Source organism: Sipha flava, unplaced genomic scaffold, assembly GCF_003268045.1.
Source record: "Sipha flava isolate LNK unplaced genomic scaffold, YSA_version1 37_pilon_pilon, whole genome shotgun sequence".
Classification (NCBI taxonomy): domain Eukaryota; kingdom Metazoa; phylum Arthropoda; class Insecta; order Hemiptera; family Aphididae; genus Sipha; species Sipha flava.
The window spans coordinates 2,271,607-2,285,999 of record NW_020273087.1 but is presented as its reverse complement, the minus strand read 5'-3'; the positions used below and the strand labels follow the sequence as shown (position 1 = coordinate 2,285,999).

At 32.6% G+C, this 14,393-nt stretch overlaps 1 protein-coding gene across 1 annotated transcript; it reads right to left on the bottom strand.

Annotated features, from left to right (window-relative positions):
- Nucleotides 1-5,705: 5,705 nt before the first annotated feature.
- On the bottom strand, nucleotides 5,706-8,712 carry LOC112688201 (UDP-glucuronosyltransferase 2B17-like). Its single transcript, XM_025561276.1, has 4 exons — nucleotides 7,405-8,712; nucleotides 6,356-6,575; nucleotides 6,054-6,273; nucleotides 5,706-5,991 (listed from the first exon to the last, which is right to left on the bottom strand). The coding sequence occupies exons 1-4, from the start codon at nucleotides 8,257-8,259 to the stop codon at nucleotides 5,706-5,708; spliced, it is 1,581 nt and encodes a 526-aa protein (XP_025417061.1). The 5' UTR covers nucleotides 8,260-8,712.
- Between the last annotated feature and the right edge of the window lie 5,681 nt (nucleotides 8,713-14,393).

Genomic DNA, 14,393 nt, shown 5'->3' with positions numbered 1-14,393 from the left:
ATGTCATAATATGTTTTTTTAGGCAAAATAAAATTGTTAGGTAGGTATCTAATTAAATAATCGGGATTTTACAGTTCACAAGGACAAAAATGTATTAATATATTTAAACTTTTGAAAAGTCTGGGAGGGGCATGGCTCCAGTGCACTCCCCTCCCCTTGAAGCCGTGCCTGCCACGGACAATGACCAGCTTATGCCGCGCGTAGTCGAGCAAGAGCGTATAGTGTACCGAGCTTTTTTATCAGGTACTAGGTCGCCGAACCCTGCGCTGTGGGAACGCGCCTTAATACTGCTATGCTGTAATAGAGGCGATTTGCGCTTAAAATAGAATAATTTATCAGTACAAAAAAATTATCACTGTACGATCACGCTATACAATTCGGCATTACGTGCCTAGATAAATTTTAATAAAACAGTACAATAAACTATCGTGCTTATTAAAACAGATAGTGTTTATGTGAGCGACTGGCCGGTGGTGACCGTGAACAATTAATTTAAATTAATTAATACTTCGTAAGCCATAAGGAGTAATAGGAACTTAATGGGTAGTATGACAGTATTGTTTGCAGATTTTCGCCAAACCTTACCCGCCAAGAGTACCAAGAGAAACATGTGCTAATGATATTAATGCATGCCTATAAATATCGTTTTTTGTGGCCATCAGTTGAGATAATAAAACTGACCAAAAATATGAGAATACACTTGGGAGGAATATATTCAACTGGCCAATTTTAAGATCTACTTAATATGGAAAACGATGGTTGTCCGGAAAAATGTGGCATAACTCACGTTTATCCCACACGAACTGGGCATTATATTAATCACAGTTCAAGAGCTAATATAGAAAATGTATCCAAATTTAGCCCATATTCAGGATAAGTCTATCGAATGGTTTTATCAAAAATCCATACTGACCACAAAAAAAAAAAGACCAAACAGCGGTTATTAATGATACGCTACTGCTATAATTTGAAGAAGAATAAATTATTTACAATTCAATAGATTCAATAGTAAATACAGACGACTTCGTTCATTACTTAATAGAGTTCTTGAACACTTTAAAACCACCCACTTTTCCGTACCATCGGCTACTATTGTATGTGGATACATCAATAATGTTGTTAGAAATTTAAAACCACTAAACTTTATAATGGCATTAGGCTGTAAATTAAAACTTAACATCGAAATGTAATAGAAGCAACTATCATTACCAGATCTGTTCAAGGTAAAATTGTATATATTCCACTTATCCCATTGCATCCCAATGATCTGTTTTTTCAATTTAAGAGACTGCAATTTCCCCCGAGGTTCACAGGATTTAACTTGAGACAGGAATTTTTCTCCCATTGTCAGTATTACGTAATATGCTAACGTGTGAGCTCATCCCATATCCTAATTGTGCTGACTCCAACTTCTAAAATGGTAAAGAACATCGTATATAAAGAAATATTGTAAAAAAAAAAAAATATATATTTTTGGGCAATAGTGATAAAATTGTATAATGATGTAAGTAAATCTTGTTCTTTAGACATATTAACTGCCAAGATAGGTTAGGTTTAATACAACGAATTTCAAAGGACAGAGAAAAAATTCCTGGTTCACTACATCGAAATTCCTTGTCTCGAATATTATTTTCTTTCATTTTACTCAGTCCTGATAAACTAAACCTTATCGGATATCGAAAGCTAGTACTACATATAATTAAAACATAATTTATGTTAGTTTAGTGTGTTATTAAATTAAATTTCAGTAGAAAAACAATTATGCCATAATTTTAATGTCATCCTTCACAAAAATAATATTATTCTTTTTTCAATATATTTTTAGTTTCAAAATGAAATTGCCGGAGTATTGAATGGCATAGTATCAAATATAAAATACTAAAAAATACAATCAAAAATAGGGTCTGATGATAAAATATACATATTTAACAAATTTTTAAAGTATATATCAGTTCGTGTTCACTGGCCGACCATGCTACACGTCTGTTTCGCATATTATCGCATTTATAGCTTTCGATAGCAGTACACTCAACGTGCAGTTAATATGTTTATCTTTATTGCATTAGTAACACCAATTAAATAATATACCAACAATGGGTGATAAGCCTATTTCCACTAACGATATGAACAACACCAACAGTCCTTCTCAACACACACTTAATAATCAAACATTTGCAGAGCTTCAAATACCACTTTACCGAAAATGAACCAAGCAATTGTTCTCAATTCTATCAATAACATTAAACAAATTGAATATGTATCGGAAATCAGTAAAATCGTACCTGCTAAGAATATCATATTTGTTTCGCGTATTTCCAATAACAGATTTTGCGTTTTTTTAACAGCCAAGCCGTTATGAAAAATTTACTAAAAACTCATTCATCAATTCATGTTAATGGAATAGATATTCCTATTCGAAGACTGATAAACGCTCCAAAGAGAATCATTTTATCAAATGTTTACCCTACCATTCCCAATCAACTTATATTAAATGCTCTCCACCAAATAGGAATCAAAACTACGTCACAAATTACACACATGAAAGCTGGATTCGCTACAGAGCAATTTTCACACATACTAAGTTTCAGAAGACAAATATACATAAATCAAGATAGCGCGACCAAACTACCTAATTCTATCACCGTAACTGTAGATAACACTACGTTCAGAATATTTATCACTGATGATATAGTAACGTGTTTCCAATGCCACCAAACTGGTCACTTTTCTAGCCAATGCAAAAATATTCCTGATCCAATTAATATAATTAATGAGACTGAAACCGTTACGGAAACCCTAACCCTTATTGATTTATCATCAACTATAATTGAAGATAAAAACTTATCTTCCTCGTTACTTATTGTCAATACTCAAAATACTCATAATACCCAGGATAGTGATATTGTATTATTCCACTTATCCAATGGAATCCTAATGGATTCTACTCAAAAATCGATGAAATAAAACTATTAATCAACAGGTTCTCTTCAGTAGCATTATGTATTCAAGAAACCAACTTCATCAACATCAAATCAGGTTCTTTAAAAAATTATGCAAACTTTTTCAAAAACAGAACCAACCATATTAGGGCTAGTGGAGGAGTGGCCACCTTTATCAATATACAATATCCCTCCGAAGAAATCGCCCTTATCACAAACCTAGAAGCAGTAGCAGTAAGAATTTCTGTCAAATATAAATTAACTATTTGCAATTTGTACATGCCCAACTCGCAGATTCTTAGTTACACTGATATCCAAAACATTATCGACCAACTTCTTACGCCTTTTATAATTCTGGGTGACTTAAATAGTTCTAACGACACTGATCAAAGAGGAAGAATTATAGAAAAAATACTTGATAACAACAACATTAATATTCTTAATAATGGTCAAGCAACGAGAATAAGCGCTAGTACAGGAAACTTCTCGGCAATTGATCTCTCTCTTTCTTCGTCAACCAATACACCTCATTTTGAATGAAACACAATGCCTGAGCTCTCTAGTAGCAACCATTTTCCAATTAAACTTACCTTAAATTATACCGACCCTTGCGAAAAACACACTCGTGGTCTTAAATGGAAACTGAAAAATGCCAACTGGGATAGCTACCAAGCAGAAATAGAAAAAATATAGTAAAAATATAATTAATCATTCCCTTTCCTTTTCAAACAATAATGACGTGGAGGATACTATGGAGGAACTGAGTACTTTAATTTATAACACGGCATCCAATATTTTTGAACAAAATAGTTACTCTGGGAAACGACCACCAGTACCATGGTGGAATAAAACCCTCAAACATGCTATAAGGAACAAAAAAACTAACTTCAATAAATTCAAACGCACAAATGATTTCAATTATTTTATCGAATTCAAAAAATACAAAGCATTAGTCCGGTATTTAATAAAAAACCAAAAAAAAAAAATCTTGGATAAAATTTACGACAGACCTTAACAGCAAAGAGTCGACAACCAATATTTGGAAAAAAAATTATAGTCATTAAAGGCATTCCCACGTCTCAAATAAAAATCATTTAATCAGAAGGTTCTATACTTACTGAACCTCAGGAAATAGCCCAATCAATCGGCGAATATTTTTATACTAACAGCAGCGACTCTTCTTTAACCTACGATTTTCTCAAGTTTAAACAAGAAAAAGAAAATGAAATTGATACCACTACTAATCTTTTACCCAATATTGGCCAAGGCGACAGATTAAATGAACCAATTACCATGCTTGAAATTTAATTATGTCTTCGTGGAAATAAAAGCAAAAGTTGTGGATCCGATAAAATTCCATTCATATTCTTTCAAAACCTACCTTCTAGTGGCAAAATTCTTCTACTACGTCTCTACAACCTTATTTGGGAAACAGGATTAATCCTGATTAAATGAAAAAATGCAATCATCACACCCATACCAAAATATAATCAAAACAGCTTCAAACCTACAGGATATCGACCAATATTGGTATTCTGTAGCATGAGCAAGTTATTAGAAAAAATCATCTACAACCGACTAAGTTGGTACGCAACTCATCATAAACTTCTCTCACCATGTCAACATGGTTTTAGAAGACACTGCTCAACCACCGACTGCCACGTAAAAATTGAAACCGAAGTCTTAAAAACCTTTGCTAATAAGCAATCAATGATACTAATAAGTCTCGATTTACAAAAGGCATACGACACTGTTTGGCGATATAGAATAATCTAGTTACTTAAGAATTAGAACATACATGAAAACATGCTAATATTTCTAACCAACTTCCTAAACCAACGATCCTTTCAAGTCAAAATTAGAGATCAAACATCGAATACATTTATGTTAGAAAACGGACTGCCTCAAGGTTCTCCACTTAGCATTTTTTTATTTCAAACAGCAATTAACAACCTGCCCAACATCATCGCAAATCCTGCAAAATCAATCATTTTTGCAGACGACACTTACATATATATTCGTGGTATGCAAATTTCTGTAATGATCGGAACACTTCAAAAATGCCTCAATGACCTATTTGAATGGTGCTTCAAAGCCGGTTTCATTTTTTCGCCTCAAAAGACAAAATGTATTTTATTTTCAAATAAAAGAAAATTAACGAAACCAAAACTCTTTCTTGGTACATCTCGTTGAGATGGTCACACGAAACTCACACACGGACATCTTATAACAAAGACAGATCCACCCCTATGCCCAACATGCAATACAATCTACTCCATCAAACATATCATCATCCACTGCCCAAACTTCAACGAAGCAAGAAAAGATTTCAGCATCCCAGACAACCTGTACGAAGCAATTGGTCCATTTTCAAACTTTCATAGCGTAATTTTATACTTAAAAAAAATTGAATTGTACAACAACATATAATTATTTAATGTAAAAATTAACACCCGTAAGCTAATAACTTATGTAGTTGATGCTTAAATAATAAAAAAAAAAAAAAAAAAGTATATATATTTTAATAAAATAATTATTTAGATAAATATAACAAAAAAAACAAATTTTTTAATCAAATTATATTTAATTATTCTGTAATTATTACATACAATGGTTATGATTAAGGTATACACTAATGAGGCGCACGTAATTATTTTTAAAATGGCTAGATAATCATTTTTTACATGAAATTAATTATTTTAAACGTCAGAACTTTTACAATTTCTATATTATAATAAAATATTACAGTTTTTAATAATATTTCGATTATTCAGATTTTTCTTTAAAATGTCGTAAACATCTCAAACTGTATTGATAAATTAATTTTAAAATAGTGTAACTTATAAATAAAATAATACAAATTAAAATCAACATCACAAAAATGACGTCCAAAAGAAAGTATTGGTACCATGACAGGTTCAGAGCATTTGATTTCAAATGTTCCGCTCCATTGTGACGGTGAATGTAGTCGGTCCAGTAAGCAATTGACTTTTCTGGTGACATTGGTCGATCCTTGAATCGCCAAGAAGTAGTTTTAGCATTTTTCATGTACCTAAAAACATAACAAATTTTAAATATTTACAGATTATTATTTTATTTAAAAATAGATTTTACTTTTCGTTATTGATCAGTTCTAAAATAGAATTTAAAAATGTGTCTTTTGTTACAGATAATAAGTCCATCGATATCGCCATTCCAGCATCTACTAAGTTAGCAATATTTCTATGCTGATCATAAAATAAAGGAAATCCGAGGACTGGAACGCCGGCATCTACAGTTTCGTAGATTCCAGATATACCTCCGTGACTGATGAATAATTTTATGTTGGGATGCACTAAAAAAAAAAAAAAAAAAACAGTAAGTTAGAGTGATTGCTATTATAAAAAAAATTAATTTTAAATAAATAAAAATCTTACAAAGTATATCACGTTGAGGGAACCAACTTTTAATCATCACATTTTTTGGTATATCATCCATGATACCTTCGAATTTCCATAAAATTCTTTGGGGAACTTGAGCTAGCGCTTCTTTAAAAGCTTTTTGAACGTTATCCGGCATCGTTGACATTTTGACGACTGAACCAAAAGTAAAGTAAATTACTCCATTGGGCGATTCCTCGATGAATTTTAACACATCCTAAACAAATTTTTATTGTACATATCGTAAAAAACGTTGAAAAACAAATTCATAATTGATTAAAGTTTATCTAGAAATTATAAATAAATAATACTAGATAAACATTTAATGGGATTTTTATGTAGGCCATATAGTTACTAATTTATTGATACGTGTACCTTTAATGCTAGAATTGTTTGAATTTTTATACCAAAACATATTCCGAAAGGAAATTTGAAAAAGATTTATTTTTCCATTTTAAAACATTTGTGACCATCATAAAGTTACATCTATTTGATAAGTACGTTTTTCAAAACAAGTATCTACTTATGTTGTAAACAGTTGACAAATACCATTTTTTCGAGAAATTTATCTGCAGTAAATATGGCACATCAATGCATGGTGTATGCATTATTTACTGTATGTAAATTGTTCTTTAAGTAATGAAATCATGCAATAGGTACCTACATGAACATTTATAAAATCCGTTTAAAAACGCTTACGTGTGTAAAATGAAATTTGATTTAAATGTCAACAATTAAAATGAAATATTTCTTTTAAACGATATCCCTTCTTGTGATTTTTGTTAACCGTTTAAGCGATTGTTGCACACAGTCAACTTGAAAACATTTAACATGCGTTCAACTAGTACTTAGCTGAATACTATGCTCGTTGTTCTCCAAACACGCGTTTATCACGCAGCAAATAGGATTTCATTCTGTATGGTCGCGGTACGAGAGTTGTTCGCAGGACACCTGCGCAATAGTTGCAATCAATGCGTTTTATTTTTTTCGCCGTTCGAAACGATCGTGTCGCGCGTGCAGGCGCATGATATTAACGCATTACGTACGCTCGGTATGCCCTTGGGCTGTTCCAGATGCAAGCCGCCGACCTGCACCACATTCGGCGGCATGGGCCTCGCAGCTTCGGAGACGAAATGGCTGTTGACGAATACGGCGGACGGTTGGACGGGCGCGGCGGCGTCGTAGAACTTCGGCGCGGAACGTTTCAGCTTCCACTCGACGTACCAGACCGTGAACACGCTGTACGCCAACAGGACGACGTTGCCGAACCGCTGGACGAACGTGCCGGGGACAGCGTGGCGGGCCAAATAGTTGGACACCACGGCCGGGTTGGGCACGTGGCCGAGGAACGAGCGTTCCATGTAAGTGATCATCGGCGACGGGACCACGTAGATGAGGGGCACGCGCAACTTGGACGCGACGTACGACACGCAGTCCGAGGCCAGCGGCTCGATGATGATGAGGTCGAAACGGTCGTCCGGCCGCGCGGACAGCACGTCTTTCATGCGGTCGTTGTCGTAAATGATGTCGCACAGCGAGCGGCTCATGTCCACGGCGAACGGCAGTAGCGACGAGAGATCGACGAACATGTCTAGGATGTCCGACACGTCCATGGCAATCTTTACGGGTAACTCGCCGGACAGGTCCACTTCGGTGTAGTTCTGCCGGTCGCCGTCCGGGAACGGGGTGAACGCCGTGACCTCGTGGCCGTGTTCGGTGAGCACCCGGATCACGGCCCTCATGACGTTCCAATGGCTCTTGGCCGCGATCGACTCCACGACCAGAATCCTGGCTCCCTGCGCGAACCGCGGGCCCGTCAACGCCAACGCCAATAATATCATCGCCGCCGCGGACCTCGGCGACGCGCTACTACCTAACGCTGAAGCGGCACCAGCAGCCATGGTACCTATACTACGTGTAACTATCTATTATCTATATATTACTTAACCGGTGGTATTGGAAACGGGTTACGACCCGTACCCGTAGCACCTCGATAATCGGTCGGAAACCGTGAAAACAGAAGGCGTTACGCTGGTCGAAATCGTACCGGCTGGCGCGCGCGTACACGACGAGTGCCGTTGTCCGTGCGGAGGAAACGGTTTGGCGTGTTTGGTAAACAGCGTTTCGCGGCACAACACCCGAACTAAGGCCTCGCGATAAGCTCGCGTTGAGCTGCGTTAGGCCGTCGTGCGTCCTTTCACAACGCCGCTGAAACAGTGTAACAAGCGTGTGCGCGCGCGCGCGAGTGATGCACGTACTCGCGTGAGGGTTTTATAGGCGCGCGGCGCAGAGAAAAAATAAAAAAATCACGATGATTAATTTTTAAAATGACGGTCACATGCGTGTTCGGACGAGCACACAATGGGGGGGGGGGGGGAAATAAATAAAAATAATCGCAGTCGATTGCGGTATTATTAGTTGTAATCGAACACGACGAAACAAGAACTGTTGATTATGATCGTTCGCGAGGTGCTTAATTATAATATCGAACGAATCGTACGGCCGAAAGAGCTTTTTCCTTCGTTGTGCGGTAATCGTTGTACAGCAGCAGCAGCAGCACGTAGTTGAGGTCAAGTTATTGCGAATTCGTTTAATAACAGTCTGGCGCGTATAATGATTTTTTTTTTTCTATTAATTAAGTTTGTAATTGCTCTCGGTTTGTTACTCCATACTTAGCAGGCACGTTGCGTAACGTTCAAGCGACATCAATCACGTATCGGATATTCAGAGGCACCGGGAAACCTGTATTCTACGCGTTTCATTCCAATCGACGTTGCTCGTAGCATCATAATAATAAGTCGTAAGCTGTATAGTCGGAAGAATGTTTTTTAATAAATTATAAGTATATTATATTAAATAAATTAACAAAAAATACCTTAGTCATAACTATCGTGTTTATGAAAGCTATTTATTCCAGAAATTATACATTCAACTTAATTAGCATTTACTGAAACTGAATTGCATAATTTTCAGCTTTTTCAATTATTTTTTATATTTTTAACAGTGTATATATTAATATATAAATGTGAGTCATACGACAAATATTTGTGAATATTACAAATATTTCGATGGTATAATCATCAAGTTTTTATTGTTTACGTTATCCGCGCATCAAGACCGTTTGTGAAGTAAATTATTAATAAAATAATAAAAATTGAAATTGAAATTGAACATCAGAATAATATTTATTAACTTTTTTTCATTAGAAATCCCATCCATAATTTTTAAATATAAAATCTTGAGTGATTACTTTTCGAATGATTTTTTTATTTTTATTTAAAACTCTATTTGTCGTAGCAAAAACATCTCTACTTTCATTAATTTATTTTTTAAAATCGAGATCTATCATTTCTTTTACAAACATTTTGTTGAACTCTTGTACATTTTTATTAGATCCGATATATTTAGACTACACACTTTAGGGAACGAATATTCATCCGACTGTTTATTGAACCGATAACAAAGATTTTTGAACGGTTTGTATTTATCATTTGTACAACTTGTCGTCATCCTTGTCGTTACGAATCGAAAGTTAGGACAGTTTCACTCTAGGACAATTGTTGTGTAAACAATATCGTGTATATCGTGTATACCATGATATAAAGCAAAAGTGTATTAAATATTTCATACATAACCGATAAATGAATGGTCGGCCGGAATAATGTGCTGTATAGTAATTCTTAAATTCTACAGTAAGAAATGAAAACAAAAAATGTATCTATTATAATTTCTTATAAATATTATATGGAATACACGTTTTTAACGTTTTTAACAAAATTATATCATATTTATATTCATGAAATTGTGGTCGTTTATTTTTTAGTATTTATTGCTAGAATAGTATTTAGGATTATTTAGAATTTGTTTATGTTTGCTATCTACCGGTTTGATCGTTTATTGATAAAAAATAATGATGTTTATTATTACTATTTGGTTGTAATTTAGAAAATTGCTAAATTTATAATTAAATTCTAAAACTAAAATATTTTGTCCTAAGTAGATGCCGAATTACCTGAGGGTGAATAATCTTAGCACTACCAAGTTTTAGACTGGATGTGAACCTAGATACAAGACTAGACTGCTAGGTAATAAATTATTGCGCTCCATTTAAAAAATCCAAATATCAGCTTTCACGTGTATACTTGAGGGCTTTTGCCGTGCAATTAAGAGAATGTCGTATTTAATAAATTATGTTTAAACAGTGATGGGGAAAAATTACAATTATGAATCGAGTAGCACCAACAATCTGTTACTCGGGTGAAAAAAAAACTGTTACAAATGTTTATTTTTATTTTTTGCACTTTTTTTTGACTGACCACTATAAAAGTAACAGCTTGCTAAATAATAATGATAGCAGTGCTGGGAAAATCGTAATCTGATTTATGATTAAAGATTTAGATTACTATTTGTAGTTATTAATGGTAAGATAAATTAATATAATCCACGGTTTAAGATATACCTTAAATATATCTTAGTATATCTTAAATAGTGATGTAATTAATAGTTACAATACCAAATTAAATGATTAAAGTTATAATGTAGGTGATCATAGTGTTGATTACGATTACAAAATATGTTAATTTGTTAATCATAACTAATTTTAATGATTAATGATGTTATTCCAATTACGTGTTTAAGCTGAATAAAAGCTATATTTTGAGATAAAAATGTTAAAAATGTACAGTTCATTGACCATTATAGTATATTTTATATGTACTATATTTATTGATTATAAATAGGATATCGTAAAAAAAATATATAACAAATAAAGAGTAAATTGGACAATAATATACGTAATTATTATACCGTATATTATATAATTTTTGTACCTTGTACAGTTGAAAATATAGTTATTACGAGAGTTTATATGATCATTTTAATCAGTATTTTTTTTCTCATAATCCAATATAAAGCCTAAACTGGAAGCATAATAAATGTAAGAATTATGTAATAATTGATAACTTAATATATTAACCACTACAAAAGATTTATTACTTAGGCCCTTGCAAACCCTATTAATTTTTCATCAAAACCACCTTAGTAACTGAAAAAATTGACTAGGTACTTCTAGTGATTTGATTTACAAAACGTAAAGATGTTTGAATTGGTCAAGAAGTTTAATTTGCATCGGTTGGAGCATATATTTAAATATTTTTATTGTTTTTTTTAATATATTCAATATTAAAAATTGGCAAATTAATAAAATGTAAAATATTTATTCTCGTCAAGAATTTGCTAAAATTAAAATAGTGCTCCGACCAGGTCTGCTATAACCGGGTGTGTTGTGTGTGTCAAACACATAGGTCCATGGTCCCAGTCTATAATAGGGCCCAATGACAAAATTTGAAAAATATGTAGAAAATAAAAAAATAAAACCATTTTGTAATAATTATTAATGGAGATTGAACAATAATTGATTGATTTTGTTTCGTACATATTATCGTACATCAACGTTTCTTTTGCAGCCTATATAATCGAAATTAGGTTCGGTTTCCCCGCAGAGTCCTGACGCGGCTGGGGGAGGGGGGAAATTGATTATATTTACACACTGGTTTAAATTACTGTAGTTGCGGCACTGGCTCAGACCGATGCAGAGTAAACTTCTTTACTAATTCCAACATCTTTACATTTTTTAAATCTAAGCAATTGATGTACCTTAATTTTTGTCATTCTTAAAACTATTTTTCGCCCATAAATGAATTGGTTTTGAATATGACCGTTCCATCTTTCTAGGGCACGATATTGCGGCGGTAACTTGTATGGGCGCGTGCCGCATGTGGAAGCGCTTCATATATTAGTGTTATCTAATTTTTATATGGAACAATAAAAACAATTTCCACGCACTGTTCGTAGCCGTGGCATCGCCGTATCGTACCATCGCCGCGTAACTGTAACATCTGTGTGAACGTGAACGCACAATTTATTATACGTCAGTTGTCGGTAAAAATTTTCCGCGTCAAAGGATGTTACGAGGCGATGTAACGACACGGTGTTGCGGTACGCGTGAATGTTGCAAGTGTGGACCCGGATTTATATGTACAAGTGATATTTATTGTATTATTTATCGGATTTTTTTCGTGTGCTTACTTATAATTTATATTATTCTATAAGTTTATTTTTTATAAAATTTACTCTATTTGAAATTTCATTCTGGGCTTTAACGGCTACATAGGCGTAACAAGGTGGGCTATAGAAGAGCTTAGTTGGCCTTCCAAATTTTTATCTATACCCCACATAATAGGTACAGATAAAAAATTAAAGAGTTAGAGTTAAAGCCAAATGCAATTAAAAATTAAAAATACATTTTAAGAATTATAAAATGACTAAATATAAATATAGTGAATTTAAGAATTAAAATATTAAAATGTAGGTACATCAATATTTCATAAGTGATGACTAGGGTTCTGGACTTATTGCACACAAATTGTAGGAAATATGCATGCAAACATGCACAAAAATATACAACTGAATATTTTTTTAATGGTAATTAAAAAATTTGATGTATTCAAATTATATAGAAAAATATTTTCTTAAAGAAATAGTTTTTTGTCGTAAAATATAAAATAGTTCACTTTTCCGGCTAGGAATTAAAAACATCTAGTTTAATTATGTTAATCAACGTAATAACTGTTACCTACAAAAACATTTCAAGGTTATTTAAATTAAAATTATCTATTATATAATTTATAAATTTATAGTTGGAACTTTTAATTATACATATTAAATCTGTATTTATTGGTATAGTATACCATGGCCTTGATCTAAATCATGAGTTAGCCTTAAAAAACTATTTTTTACAACCACAAATTGTATTTAATAATTTGTGAAGTATTGTAGTAATATTAGAAATCTATAATGTTGTGGTAGAAATATAAACGCTAGATAGCCAATAGGTATATTAATACATCGTATATAATACCTGTTACCTGTGTCATAAATTAATTTAAAATGAAGACCAAAATTTAGTGTAGGAATAGTATAAAATATTAAAATTATATCAATGATTACATATATTATTGATAGGAAAAATTAGTAAGCAGTTCAAGATGAATACTTATCATTAGGGTTTGGAAGTTATAGGAGCCAAAAAAGGCTAAATATGCACGAAAAATAATAAAATATGAACCTATGAAAAATGTGAAATATGAAAAAATAATATTTATTTAAGTTAATTGGCAAATTCTAAAAATCTATATTTAAAAAGATTGTATTATTAAAAACTAAAATATGGCGCATAAAAAGTTGTAATTTGAATTACTGTTGAAAAAATAATTAAAAAAATATATTTTCATTATTTTTGAAATACCAAATAAATATATGTTGTATAATACCTGTTAAGTTGTAGCATTGAACCATCAATATTTTCGTTAAATTTATAGTATACAATAAAAAATAACAATAAATACCCACGAAAAATAATATTGAGTTTTATATGATGCACGTTTTCTGCGTTATTAGTGTTGTGTTATGTAACATTATTTAAAATAAATTCTTTAAGAATGAAAAAATTAATTTTTTGAGAATATATTAAATATGCATTCAAATATTCGAAAATCAATGAAAATCAACAAAATATCTACTTTTTCTCTAAAAGTAACGAAATATGTAAAATATACATTTTAAATTTCAATTTTTAAACTAAACTTTGTATAGCACGGATTTTTAGCTTTGTCTGCTATAAATCGAGAGCATACAGAACAATATGCAATTCCTATAACTTCCGAACCTTACTTATCGTTCAATCATTTATACTTCACTGCGAGTAAGTTCTATAAGCGAGATACATGATTTTTATATCATATTAGTTTTCAGCACATTCAAAACCAAATTAAAATGTTTTCGGTCGATAAAACGATTTAAGATATAATATATATCTTTAATCGTCGTTAATATTGATAGCATTTGTAGTACCTAGGACAAATCGAAATTTAGAAAATACTAAAACATAACATTATAAAAGTTTATAAATAATCGAGATAGACGAACTAATGTACAAAAAAAAAAAAAAATCGTAGGTATAAACGATGGCGCACCC